The sequence below is a fragment of the Microplitis demolitor genome, chromosome 7, assembly GCF_026212275.2.
Source record: "Microplitis demolitor isolate Queensland-Clemson2020A chromosome 7, iyMicDemo2.1a, whole genome shotgun sequence".
Lineage (NCBI taxonomy): Eukaryota > Metazoa > Arthropoda > Insecta > Hymenoptera > Braconidae > Microplitis > Microplitis demolitor.
Genome location: NC_068551.1, coordinates 15,923,224 through 15,938,655, shown reverse-complemented (window position 1 = coordinate 15,938,655; position 15,432 = coordinate 15,923,224). Strand labels below are relative to the sequence as shown.

The 15,432-nt window shown below is 28.1% G+C and overlaps 1 protein-coding gene and 1 long non-coding RNA gene across 2 annotated transcripts in view; one reads left to right on the top strand and one right to left on the bottom strand.

Annotated features, from left to right (window-relative positions):
- LOC103575380 (ankyrin-3) overlaps positions 1 to 15,432 on the bottom strand; it is a 155,373-nt gene that overhangs the window by 15,391 nt on the left and 124,550 nt on the right. The window lies entirely within an intron of this gene.
- Positions 1 to 15,432, top strand: part of LOC103575378 (uncharacterized) — a 96,553-nt gene that overhangs the window by 63,019 nt on the left and 18,102 nt on the right. Inside the window, exons 2-5 of the mRNA XM_053740540.1 lie at positions 9,250 to 9,519; positions 9,599 to 10,083; positions 10,165 to 10,622; positions 11,366 to 11,520. Of these exons, the coding sequence (XP_053596515.1) occupies positions 9,268 to 9,519; positions 9,599 to 10,083; positions 10,165 to 10,622; positions 11,366 to 11,520 (1,350 nt within the window). The 5' untranslated portion in view covers positions 9,250 to 9,267. The remainder of the gene's footprint in view (positions 1 to 9,249; positions 9,520 to 9,598; positions 10,084 to 10,164; positions 10,623 to 11,365; positions 11,521 to 15,432) is intronic.

Sequence of the window (15,432 nt, the reverse complement as noted above, 5' to 3'; positions counted from 1 at the left end):
AATTTCCCAAATATGAAATATTTCATAGGGCATATTAGAATGGCAGTATCGATATGAAACTTTGTAAATACGATAACTCTCGATAGACACAATTAATAGGCCTAAATTTTTTTACCTTTGTATTTTTTATCACAAGAACTCTTGTGAAAATGATTATCCAAATTCTGTTAATTTAATTGTAATTAATTAAAAACGTAGGACTGATTATCTACGAAAAACTTAGCTGCCATTTTTATTTTTACTGTTATTAATTTCTTCATTTTTTCTCTCCATCAACTACTGGCCGCGGCACTAGTGTAACACTATAGGCTAAAAAAAAGACCGGCATCTAAGACAAAAAAGCGGGATATTTAAAAAAAATCTTAAACTGAAAATAAGAAATAAAATAATTAATTGATTATATATAAGTTGAATAAAAATTCATAATAAAAAAAAAATTAATTAATGTTATAAAATAAAAATAATGATTAAAATAATAAAATAAGCAGTTGAGGTGCACTTGTGGATTTTCCGACATTTTTATAAAATTTTTTTTTAAAATCCCCTTACAGTAAATTTTACTCGAGGACATTTTATTTGTCTTATTTATAAAATCAAAAAAAAATCCAGGAAGTAAAATATAGGGAGTAAAAAATATAAATACTGATATGAATAATTTATGTATGGTTTCTTTTAAAAAAAAATTTCTATAAAATATAAATTTATTTTAACTCTAAAACTCCTGATAGAAGAAAATAGGGATTAAAATAAAATCTACATTTACTTTAAAATTTCTACACTGACGCTCTCTCTTTTTACTCTATCCGCGTGTAGTAAATACTGTATGCTTACAATTTGTTATTAAACTTAACCACAAACATGAAAATTTAATGTACACATAGTTTCCTTTTCCTTTTTCTTTTTCATCATCTGCCGTTTTTAAATAATTTTTATTAATACTCCGTTAAATCTCGTTACGTCAGTATTTTTTGCTTATGCTCAGGAAAAATTTTTTGTCAAGCTATTTAATATTAAAAGCGCAGAAAATAATCCGATTGCCGCTAAGAGAAAAAAAAATCTATCCTAGTTGTTTATTAATTTTTAGGTAGTTTTCTTTAGAAATCGGCCTATTGCAATGGGTCTCATGATCGAATTATCAAAGAATTTTGCCACCATATATCTTATTTGACATAGTAGAGTCAAAAAATACCGTCCACTCAAAAGTTTATATATGTATGTATGTGTATATATATATATATATATAACGTGCCTTGTTATCACGATAGCGCCCGCAATTCTTAACGGATCTTAATGAAATTTTATATACTTATTTATTGGACGATTACCTTAATCAATTTCGAAGATGAGCCCAATCGGTCGATTAGTTTGGAAGTTGTGGGTGTTTGAAATTTTTTCTGATTTTCATAAAAATGAATTTTCTGGCTTCATCCTAAAATAACTTTTGAACCGAAAATGATAACTTAATTCTGTAAAAAGTATCTTAAAATTTGAACGATTAGCTTCAATTTTCACTGTAATACTTTATTCTTTGAAACATCTTTTTTAACAATTTGATGATATCAAAAATTTCACAAAAAATAAAAAAAGCTTATTTTTACAGCTTAGTCTTCTAATAACTTCTAAATGATAAGACATAACCCTTTTCCTTGAAATTCATATTTAAGCTTGAAAAATACGTATTAATTACACTATTGCAGCTTTATTGTATTTACATAAGAAATCTACCTTTTCATTCCGGGATTGAAACATAATTTAGTTTAAATTGTTTTTTAATTATAAGCTTACTGGTCAATTTTATTACACAGCTGCATATGTAAGTTATGTAACTTTAATTGTATTTTAACTGCGCGGTGAATTATCAACAAAATTAATGTACTCTCAGATATATACGTGAACAAATATATTTATGTATACATGTTAAATAAAGTTAAACTCGTATAATAAAACAATAAAGTTTAAGCCTTTAGGGAGCTCTTGTGAATTTCGTTAGTGAATAAATGATAAAATTAATACTCTTGATAACAAAGCTTACAATCTGTGTACGAGTAAAATTTATAATAGTTATTATATATTTTTGGTAAAGTTTTAGCGAATTACACACTACGTCGAATAACAATCCTGAAACTTTTTATAATAAATAAAAAAATTTATCACAGATGTTTCGGCGGTATTATTTTAAATATTCAGTTTAATCAACTTAAAATTATGAATTTAATAGTAGTTATCGTTAATTATGTGAATATTACGGTAATGATAATGTAGCTTTAATTATCATCAGATAAAGTAGCTCAGCTTTAATAATGACTAGATAAAAATTATTAAATTCAACGTCTGAAGTGCGCAGGTTTAATTAATTTTTTTTCTTTATTGCTTTTTTTATGAGAATTTTAAGAAGTATTTTTTTTTTTATAAGATACATGATAACGATAAAAGTTAAAATTAAGACATAAAATTAGTACTTAATATGTTTAAAGTTAAAATTCAGTATTTTTTATTTTTAATAAATTCAATAAATTGTAAAAGTTTCTGATGAAATATTTAATAAAATAATTTTAAAATAAAAAAAATAAATTAATTATTTAAGGAAAAATTTATAACACTTAGAAATGAAAATACTTCTTCGTTTTTCATGAGAGACATAAATCTTAACAAAACTTTTGTGCTTTATTCCCGTTTTAATAAGTACTATATCTTTTATGTAATTTGTATTACATAAAATTTTACAAGAAACTTTTTATCTTTTGTAAAGCTTAAATATTTTATTTTTTGTGTATAATTTTTTTTTTTCGGTATGTCATTATTTTTTTTAATTTTTAATGAATGCTGTTTTTTAAGATTGGAAATTACTGAAAAAAAAAAAGAAGAAAAAAAAGAAGTGTTTTATAAAAGCAAAAGTAAGTACAATATAATGAAAGAAAAGGATAATGATGATAGACGATGGATGATAAATTGATGAATGTAGACATGTGGAAGTGTGAAATATAATATAACGAAAGTGGTAGAAGAATAGAAAGAACAAAAGAAATATACTGATATATACATATATATATATATATATATGTCGGAGATAAAAGTATAGCTGGGTTTTTCCAGAGACTTTGGAAAGTCCCAACTACATTTTAGTTTATATTTTATTTAAGCAACAATATTTAGCGATAATATTTTACAACTTAATCGGATTGGGAAATTTTTTAAGCTTGTTGTAAATTATTTTTATGGCGGTAGGCTTAGACTTGGAGTGGCATCTGTTCACCAAACGTAGCCACGGTCAGAGGATAGTAAAATAGTACAATATAGAACGGAGGAGTTCGTTTTGGGTCTTTCAGGTAAAGACAGTAGTTTTTGGAGTTCAGAGGGCAATTAGAGTTACACTGCTGTTTGAGCTTGAGTCGAGAGCGTCTCGTATCCTGCTGACCGTGTATTCGTTCTCAAGTCTAATTTTACTGTCACGTATATTTTGTTTACTCTACGATTGAGTTGTATATTAAATTAGTGAATACTGCTGTACCGCGTGTATTATAATCCATATAATTATTTGAGTGTAGTTATTGTAATATTTAGCCTATAGTAAATATTTACTATTGTGTAACTTCGATCTTAGTTTAAATCATACTGTAATACTTGAATTATTTGTAATACTTTAATCAATTGTGAAATCTCCTCGAGAGTAATTTTGTGTGTGACGATAGTTACTTTGTTATTTATCTGATATCTTGTTGACTAAATAAAAATGTCTACGAACAAAGGTGTTACTAATGATGGTACTAAGAGTACCTCTCAACTACCTGCTGCCCATCCGACATATATATATATATATATGGGGTATTCCACGCCAAATCGGACGGTTTAAAAAATTTTAATTTTAGATATCCTCAATTTTTTTTTATTTTTTTGTAACCATCAAAAAACTCTTTTTCCCGAAATGTTGAAATTTTTTTTATCACCGGTTCAAAAGAAATCGAATTTTAAAGAAAACCGCTCTTTTTATGGTTTTTTACTGAAAACTTTTTAGGGAATGGTTTAAATCAAAATACTCACTGAATAAAAAACTATCATTTTCCCATGTACTTTTGGAAAAAAAAATAAAAAAAAATTATTTCAAGTGTTTTAATACGTATTTTTTTATTTTTAAAATTTAAATTGAATTTTTTAAAGTGAGTGCATATTTTGATTTTCTTTAAAATTTTTTACAGTAAACTACTACTTAAACCACAACTTTTTAGGTCGGTCTGGTCATGGGATTTCAATAGCTACTATTTTTTTTTCGATTTTTGAAAATTGAAAAAAAAATTTTTTCTCTATTTTATCAAATTTTATCACTGGTTTCTTGCTTTCAACGTATTTTGAAAAACTTCATGTATATTTTTTTATCATAACAAGCATAGGAAATTATTAATAATTAAAAAAGACGTTCAAATGGGGTTATTTATCATTTTAACTAGAGATTTCTAAATCTAGAATTTTAAACTGGCCCTACTTTTCCCTAGATAATCATTCATAAAATTTTCATGAATGATTTTATTATTTTAAGTAATAAGTTTTAACACGTTGTCAGAAATCAAGAAAAAAAACTTAAATTTACTCTAAATTAAACTTTAACCTTGAATAACTGTTGAAGAAGTGAATTTGTCGAAAAGTGATAGAAAACCTTTTTTGTAGAGCAACTAATTTCCCATAACAATATGTATCGTTCATTCCGGCACTTTGCTTCTAGACTGAAATATAAAATTCCAAAGTTAAAAAATTTTTTTTCCAATGTTATTTCAATGGGAAATAAAAATCTGCGATGAGCGATCTCTAAATATTAATATTAAGAGCTCTCCTTTTAACAGGTATCTATCTACATCTCCTCGAAGGTATAAATGGAATTGTTTCGAAAAAAAAAAATTGTCATTTTTTTTTCACCAGTCTAATATATATATATATATGTACTTGGTGAAAATCAATGTGAAAAATGAAACCGCTGAGGGTGTGTGGATAAGGTGAATTTAAGCTGCCTGATTCCACTACATCTTTGGCTACTGAGTTTTATTGACAGTCACTACTTTTCATCTTTTATTTAACTTCAATATATATGTATAGTATATATATATATATATATATATATCGTGTATCAGTAACGAGCTCTATATTTTAAACTCATGAAAGATTGATGTCTTTAACTGTCGATTGGTCAGTGATAAGTTAAATTCTGTCATACGCTGTCTTTTTTTATGCAATAAATAATCACAATATGAAATTTTTTACAACTGGAAAAAAGTTGGAATAGGATGAAATAACATGTCTCAGAATAAAAACTTTTTTTATTTTTTATATCGTGATAAAAATAACGTGAGGTAAATATCCACATTGTGTGCCATTTAATTAGCGTCCGGTTTTTTCAATAAATTCCTTATATATATATATGTATAAATCAATTTTTTTTCGAAAGACCCTAATATGTATTATATATATTATTTCAATAAATAAATGATTAAGAAAGTGAATTATGAATGCTATATATTCAATAAAAAATTTTTAAAATAATGAAAAATGATTGTATAGTTTTATATATTTCGATATTTATAAAGTATTAATTACATCATTATCATGGAAAATTGGCAGATAACTAATAAATGCTCATTGAAATTTAATGTCCATGTTTGCCCACCTCATTTAGTACTCATAGACCCATAAAGAGAACACGTACATCCCGACAGACAATATTCAATAATTGTTAAAGATGAAAAATTCAATTAATTTTAAAATAACACTTGATATTTTTTTTATTGAACAAATAAACTTGAAAGGTTAAATAAAATTAAATAGATTAAGAACAAGGTAATTAAATATACAAAAACTAAAGTTATTTTTATTTACATTTAAAGCGTATGATTACTAAGATAACTATTTAAATATTAATGATATAGCATTACTTTTGATTACTTCCGGCTCACTAGATTCAACTTTGATATCACGGTGATAAAGTATACTTTCAATTTCATGAAATACTCGGCATCTTGATCCAAGTTTTTCAAGTAAAACGAACATTTACTAACTAAATATGTAGAATAAAAAAAAATCATTATTTATCATCTATCTACCTAATTACTCATACATTTATTTCTTATCAAATATTGTTACGATTTTTTAACATTTAAATTCAAATAATTCAAGGAACATTAAAAAAAAATTTATTGAAAATATTTTGTTGTAACAAATATTTTTTTCATCGTTATTAAATTGAAATGTTTCCAAACTGCTTGCGGCTAAATAGTCATACCCGTTAAGGCCATGCTCAGGCAGTGCCCCCCACTTTTTAAAAAATTTCAATGGCTTTCAAGTGTCATAACCGTATTAAAATTATATTAATTAATTAAAAAAAAAAATAAAATTTTAATTGAAAAAGGGAGAACGTAGTCGTAATTTTGCTAAGATATAGATTAAAAAAAAATTACTTGCAGTTGATATCAACTGCAAGCTGAACAAAGTTTGTACAATAAATTTCAGTAAAATCTTCATGTCAATTTTATAATTCGAATTTTCAAATTTTATAGGCTAAAATTTATTTAACAAATTTCATTCAACTCCTGATTGATATCAATTGCAAGTAATTTTTTTTAAATTGTATAGGGGAGAGTGGGGTCAATTGAACCAAAAATACTTTGACAATTTTTTTTTATATGAATAAAAGCAAAATGATAACTTTTTCTTTTACAAAGTTATAATTTATTATATAGACTATCATTTCTCATAAGCACATAACTTGACAGATGATGAAAATTTTCAATAAATACGAAATTGTACAACTGCATCAAATGGTTCAATCGTCCCCTTTGCGGGGGCAATTGAACCACTTATCGGGGACAGTTGAACCAAGAGTATTAGAACCACAAACGAATGACTTTAATGAATAATTTACTATTCATTACAGCCTAAAACTAAAATTACAACACTTCTAATAATCTAATAATATAATAATAATCTAATAATATTGATTATTTTATATAACATTATATGTTATAACAATCTCTTTTAAAACTTCTGTCAGTATAATTATTTTTTTTCTTGGTTAGTTTCGCTTGTTTTCACATTCTGTCAAGATGCACGCGCATATCTGATGCTCACAATGTGATTCGTGTGGTTCAACCGTCCCCGAGAGTGCTGGTTCAATTGACCCCATATGATTTTATTGAAATAATTAGTTTAAAAAAAAGTATTCAAGAACGATTTTACTAGAAGTAAAGGTAGAAATTTATGACTAATATATGTAAGATGGTATTACAAAAAAAATTTCAAGATTATATTTGAAAATTAAAAAATTATTAAACAATTTGTCAAGAGCTGAGAAGTAAAGTTCAGATGCCTTAAAACACAAAAACTTTAATTTTTTAAAATTAAATCATCATATTGGTTCCAAATTTTGGTCAGACTAAGGTTTAGTGTATTAAAATATAATTCCAAGAGGACGACTCATTTGTCTATTTTTTTCGATTTTTTAAGCTTACTGGTTCAATTGCCCCGTGGTTCAATTGACCCCACTCTCCCCTACCTCGGTGAAATTACGACTACGTTCTCCTTTTTTCAATTAAAGTTTTAATTTTTTTTAATTAATTAATAAAATTTTCATACGGTTATGACAGTTGAAAGCCATTGAAATTTTTTAAAAAGTGTGGGGGGGGGTACTGTCTGAGAATGCTCTTAAACCTTCTGTCTTTTTAAATATATTCGTGAAAAAAATATTGGCATAACAATAATTTTTCATTTGCGCAAAAAATTTGCGAACCCGGATAATTTTTCATTTATTTAATCCCCTCTGATTTAACTTCACTCTGAAGGGAAGTTTTAGAAAATATTAATTGTATAAAAAATTACTAACACAGCGAGGTTAGGTTTTTCATATTTTGATTTTTATATCAAGGAAATAATTACGAAGTCTCTTTACATGTATTCACGCGAAATAATTTCAAAGTTAAAGAAATATAGTCGAACTTCATTAACTCGGACTGCATTATTCCGGACTTGCCCTCAACCTTGACCCCCACTAAAGCTGCGTTGTTTCTAGAGATGGGCGATATACATTGATGTTTCGACTATCGATGTTTTTTTCGGGAAACATCGATTTTCTTTAAAGTCAAAACATCGATGTTCGATGTAATATTATGAACCATGGACATCGAAATAAATTTCTACTAGAAATTTAAATAGCGCGCTACGCGCAAACCTTAATTTCAACCAATAAGGAATTGTGTCCCATTTTTTAGCAAGTTTCAAATAATGACTAACTTAAATTCGATGCATTTTTATTTGAAGGATTTTAAAAGCTTTCGATTATTGAAAACCTATAAATTAATATTTATAAATTTTTCAAATATTTTTATGAACATAAATATTTCGAATAGCTGGAAATAATATAATTATTTTACATGTACCTCGTAAGTACCTAGACAAAGTATATGACAATATTGAATTTAATAAAAAATTTGTTCTTAATAGTAAATTATTGATTGATGAATAAATTATTTAACTTTCCTAATAATATATTTTTATGATTAATAATTATTTATGATTAGATTATAATTAGCAATAATTTAAAATCATTTCTTTTTAATGTCAAATTTAGTTGTAATTATAACTTTTTCGAATTTTCGCGCGCATTTTCAACATCGATATCTACAATGGATGTTTCGATGTTTTTGTCAAAACATCGATGGTTCGATGGTAAAAAATTTCGAAAATTGATAGTCCGATGTAAATTTTTTTTTGCTAGCATCGCCCATCCCTAACTGTTTCCCACCCGATGCTACACATTTGTATGTGTCTGTCTATATTTATCTATGCATCATTCATGTAGATTTAAAAGTGCATGCGTCATAGTTTACTTCTTAAAGAAGAAGGGGTATCCGTTAACTCGGAAATTCAAAGAAATTTCCGCTCCTCCGTAGATTAACTGCCCACGTTAATGGAGTTCGCCTGTGGATTTTCTATTTCCTATCGTCAATGTAGTTCCACTAAGTCATAAACTGTCATATGACTTATACCGACCATACCACGAAATAACATTTCATATTGTATATTGCACCGAAATATATAAAATATTCCCATAAAAATTATGTCACTATAACTATCAAATTATTCAATATTTTTACTATGTATTATATGAAATGATAGTACAGCTTAATATGTTGAATCAAAGTTAAATAATAATAAAGAACAAATATTGTGTAAGTAGAGTTAAAAAGTAACGAATGACAATGATTGTAATTACAGAATTAAAAAAATGCCGTGATGCTTTTGAGGAGTACTTCATCCCGGCGCAGAAGGGCGTCGAGGAGCGTCGCTAGTTCGCCCCAATCTGGGAGCGTGCCTGCGGCAACCCCCGTCCCAAGGGCCCGAAGGGCCTCTGTAGCAACCGACAAGGCGATATCATTGACACTGAACACCTCTAGTAGCAGTACTAACGAGATGGATAGACAACGTTCGCCTCGAGGCAGTGTTGTACCAAACATCGCGTTTGAAGCTGAAGATAGTCACGATGAGGTAACTATAAGACCATTCAATATCAATGTAAGTAATAATTATGGATAATTAAATGAAAATACATTTTAATTATAAACAGCCAATTGGTCGGAGAATTCTACCAGATCCCGAGCTTTGTGGATCACGAGGCCTACTACCGGATCCTAACAGAAGTTCCCGCAATTCTCTAGTCCCCGATGATTACATGAGAACACCTCGTGGATCACTAATTCCTGATTCCGCAAGGAGTCCTAGAAATAGTTTGGTACCTGATGGCTCGAGGAGTCCAAGGCATTCGTTAGTTCCCGATGGATCTCACAGTCCGCGAAATATATATGGAGGTGGTGGAGGATTGGGAACTGAGCCTACATATAATCGAAGTCCTAGAGGCAGTTTAGTACCGGGTTCAGCGGCAGCGTTATCCGCGACCCGCAATAGTTTAATGCCAGATAATGGCAGCATACGTAGCTCAAGGCATTCATTGTTACCGGATACCACAAATCGTAGTCCACGTGGAAGTGTTGCCAATATTGAATTTGACAGAAATCCACGAGGTTCAATATGCCCAGATATATCAAGATCCTCGCGAGGTAATACTGTTACACCAATTGAACAAGAGAGAAGTCCTCGTGGTTCAATATGTCCTGAAATGATGAGTGCATTAAGATCCCCGAGGGGTAGCATTGCGCCTAATATTGATCAAGAACGAAGTCCGCGTGGATCTATTAGTTCGGAATATCACAATCCAAGCCCAAGGGGCTCCATTATGCCAGAAGTCAACAAATCACCCCGTGGTTCCATTGCACCAGATCCCAATCGCTCACCTAGAGGCTCTATTTGTCCTGATGTGGGAAGAAGTCCCCGAGGCTCAATCGTACCACATGATTCGACAAATAGATCTCCAAGGGGGTCTATTGCTGTCGCCGATTTAGATCGCCCCCATCGCGGATCTATTGGTGGTGGCGGTGTTCCTGACCAAGATAATCTCACTCGCAGCCCGCGAGGCAGCATTGGCCCTGAAATCGACCACAGCCCTAGAGGTAGTCTCGGTGGTTATGAAAAACGAAGCCATCGGAATAATAATCTTGGTATTTCAGAACCACGGCGAGCTTCTGCTGATCAAGGTATATATTTATTTATATTTGATATTTTTCTACTTTTTTGCTAAAAAAAAAATTAAATTTAATGACACTGAATATAAAATAAGTTGAGAGCATTTTATATTTTGAAAATGGTAAGTAAAAATCACTTATAAAAGCATCGTAAATCCAACGCTGGTGTGTATTTCAAGTCTCATAAAATAAGATCGTAAAGTCAAGCCGATTCTCGTTAAATCGTTGCTACTTGGATGTTTATGGGAAAAGATAGTATAAATGTGAGCGGTGGTATATAGCTTCATAACGTATCTTTTCTTGGTCTACTGGTACTTTTACTGATACTACTGCAGATACTGTGACTCCGACTACGACTACTTGCACTCGATAAGGCGTGATGACTTGGTATCGTGAGAATAACGGCGATTCGAATTTCAAGATTAAATATATATATATATATATATATATATATATATATATATATATATATATATATATATATATCTATATATATAAATTGTTATACATGACTTCAGATGAGAGCGTAAAAAATGTGACTTATTGAGTCGTCTCGAAAGAACAAGATATCTAGAATTATTTTTATCGTTTCAATTTCATTTTTAAGAGTTTTTTTGCCATATCTGTCAATAGACATTAGTCAAAATTTTTATGGCGTGGCTTTGATATCAAATAAAATATGTTTGTTTTAGAACAATTTTTAAATTCAGCGAATTATTAAAAAGAAATTTTTTAATTTTTTTTTCATTTTAAAGGCACGTCAGCAAATCGCAGTGGGTCACCTTATCGTTATCGTGATGGTAACACTAGTAGCGTAAGATCTGGTCCAGGTCATGGAACTCAAACGAATTTAGGATATGGAACAAACGCTTGGGCTGAATCTAGACGAGCAAGCAGTTCAGTATCACAGGTAAAATAAAAAAAATATGGATGTATATATATATATATATATATATATATATATATATATTTATTCGCATGTTAAAGAAAATTACTATTATTCGATCGTTAAATGATATGATGATCTGTATATAACACTTAAAAAAAAAAACAAATATTCAAAGGCTATCTTGCATTAGTGTTTCCGATAAGATAATTTTTTTTATTATGATCGACATGAAATTGGTCCTTGGATCAAAATGGACAATACATTATGCATACTACAAAGACAATAGGTGCTAAAATCAATTATTCAACTAACTTGGACTATATACTACGCACAAAGCGACATTGTCGATGATGGCTTTGTCCTAAGTGTACTTATAGGCTCTGCATTATGGGTGTTCAATTCCACTCTACCGTTTATTACTTTACTATTACCAGAGATAGATCTATTAGTTGGTCACCAAAACTTGATTGTAAATCTCACCACGATAATAACTACATAGCGTTACTAATTCCAAAAGGACATAATTTCATACGCCCTTTCGGCTTTAAGGTAGTGCACTCGCGACCTATAGTATGCATACACTGTAAAAAATCACCGGGGTAAGTCCAAGCGGTGTAGGTGTTAAAATCAGCGGTGTTAAATTTCAACACCGAAAGCGGTGTAAAAATAACGCCGCCGTCGGAGTAGATATTCTTTACCGGTGTTAAAATATTTTATTTTGTAAATATTTTTACTTACTCGATCACTATACTTGTTAATAATTGATATTTTTTTATTAATTTTCATAAAGAACTTATATTTTTTGCGTTTTATAATTTTTAAAGTTCATTCTCCAAGCGGACGCAGTTTATTCCGCCTTTATACCGGTTACCCTGCTTTTACACCGATTCTACTCAGTTTTTACACCGGTATTTTTAACACCGCGGTATTACTCCTCCTACACCGGTGTAATTTCATTTTTACACCGGGCGGAGTTAAAATGAGTCCATTTTTAACATCGCTTTTTTCACAGTGTAGTAAAAAACGAATCGTCAAAATGTAAAAAAAAGCGTTTGTTAAAATTCAGAGTGTTGCATTTTTAATACTTTTGGTTGTCAATTGAACACACAGGATTTATCTTGTTTGAACTGTCACAATCGATTAATTTTTTAACACATAAAAATGTTATTTTATACGAAAGTAACACTTTTTATATGTTACTGTCAAATCTAACTTTTTCAACACTCACGACATGTTAAAATATTATACAAATAAATGTAAAACGTTCGTTTTACACACGATATGTTGATTTTGACTAATCCTTTTTTACTGTGTGTGCTATTGTTTACTCTCTCACTCATTATTGCTTCCTCTTTCACTTAATATCGCTTATTCGCTTTTTCTCGTTTTGAAATTGTGAGACAGATTTCTTTGAATATTTATAACTTTTTTACTGATGGGTAGTATAATAATTTTTATATATTTTTAAATTTCAAATTTAGTTTTCTATAATCTATTAGTTTGTCGGAAAATTTTTAAGAAAAACAATTTTAAATATACGTCAAAATATGACTTTTTTTAGGTTAGTCCGAACTACTATATGTTAACTGTGTGCACTTTGATTATCAATATCTCGTCTTTACAAACGATCAAAAATTGTACTTTTCTTAAATTACATGCAAGACATCTACCTTGATATCATATTTCACTTGCATTAAATTCCTATGAAAGGTCTGTTTGCAAGTGAACTACCTTAATAAGCCCTAAAACCAAAAGAGCGTATATTTTATTAAAAAAAAAAAAATTGTTGAAAGCTAAAAGAGCGTTTCACTTGAATTATATTCCTTTTAGCTTTTAACAATTTTTTTTTTGTCAATTTTTAGCTTTAAAATAAGTCTACAAAACGATTGGTAATAAAAAAAAAAAATTATAAGCTCTTCTGGCTTTAAGAAGCTTCCTAAAGCCAAAAGGGCGTATAAAAATATAAATCCTTGTGGAATTTCTAACGCGATGTTGTTATAGTTTATTATACCTGAAGAATTAACATTTTAAACTGTGTTAAACCACATTAATTTAAAGCAATTAAGTTCACATTAATTGTCTTCTTTAGACATCCCCGCTTACAATGCTTTAGTAATTGAAATTTATATTTTTAAATACTTATTGGACCATATACCCAAGAATTACTCTAGATGTGATATACTCTAAAGCGGGATTCTAGGATTATATGTCGATTTAATTTGAATTTATGACTTGATCTAACAACATTTTATTTTTCTTTCTTTTCAATTGAATGACAAAACGATTTTTCTAAAAATTTATCATTAAAATTCAAATTATTGAAAAATACTAAGCATTTTAATATTAAAAATAAAGAATAACATTTATAAATTTTTCGTCGTAGCGGTAAAAACTTCATATTTAATTAAAATAAGTAGACAAAATTTTGATTTAAATAATCGTTTATATTTTAAAATAACTGATTTCATAATAGCAATAGAAATCGCATTAATGTTTTAAATTAAATTTTTTTCACCTTCACCTTGAATATTTCTTGAAGAATTTTATTATTTATTATAAAATGCATAGCGTTGTTATGGAATTTTTCTATTCTATATGAAGTACTATGCAATTTAAATAAAAAATAAATAAAAAATTTTTTAACACAGCGACATCGGTATCTCAAGAATCTCAGCGAAAAATACTTTTATCTTTCTAGCTACACCTTAATACGATATCTCAGAATGAGTAAGACAATCAAAGTAAACGAGCTTTATTATTCTCAATGTGCGCTTTATATCTTAAATTTAAAGAATAAAGCAATAAAGGATAAAAAAAATATACGACGTGACTCAAGTAAAAAATAAACAAAAAATAAAATGAAATTTTAGTGGCGCACTTAAATTCCGGTAATTCTGTCCAACGAAACAATGTTTTTATTGACATTAAATTCTCATATATATATATATATATATATATAAATTATATTATATTATCTCTATTGTGTCTTTCACTTTATAGTCCACCTATTACATTTCTATTCTACTTAACCATTTTAAATTGTTACATTCTACTTTTACGATTTGTCTTTTTTACTTAAAATTTATTCGTCTTTTTACTCTTCATTTATATTTTTTCACTCTAGGTTAATGAACTCTTTAAATGACACTTTAGATGCTATGAAATAAATGAGTCTTGTAATTATTTTTAAATTAAAATTTTTATCAAAATAATTATTCATATTGAAAAATATTGTCAAATAAAAAAAAAAAATAATTATTTTTATCAAACTGATTTTTTAAAAATTTAGCGATTAAATTGACAATCAATTATAGAAATTCTTTTGTCTCTCAATGTTTTTTATTTTTTCTTTTATTTTATTAAATTTTTTATTAAAAATAAAATTCAAATATTTCAATACGTATTTTTATATTATTATATTATAAATTTTTTTATGAATTCCTGATTTATTTATACTTGTATTGATTTTTTTTTATCATCACTGTAAAATTTTGCTTCCATATTTCAATCTATAGAATAAATAAAACTGCCGTTTACACAACGGATTAGTAAAATCCTTTAAAATTTTTCTTATCACATCAGCTGAATTTTCTTAAAATAAATAAATATATATACATACATGTATATGCTTTTTCAAATAAATGTCTTTTAAGTTTATAAAAGCGTAACGTTCAAAGTAAATCAGTTGATTTTTTAGTACAAAGGAACAAAAGAAAATATTGTCAAGCTATTCAGACTATTTTTCTTATAGATGTTTAATCAAGTAAAAAAATATATAAATCTAATAGATAAAAAAGCTATTTAATGAATTTGATAAATTTCCACTGCTGATTAGTATGAACTTTAAACAACTTTATTGCGAAACAATGAGATGTTTTTTTATTAACGCTTACTCAATCCCAGCTGATTAGTTTACATAAAAAACATATTTAC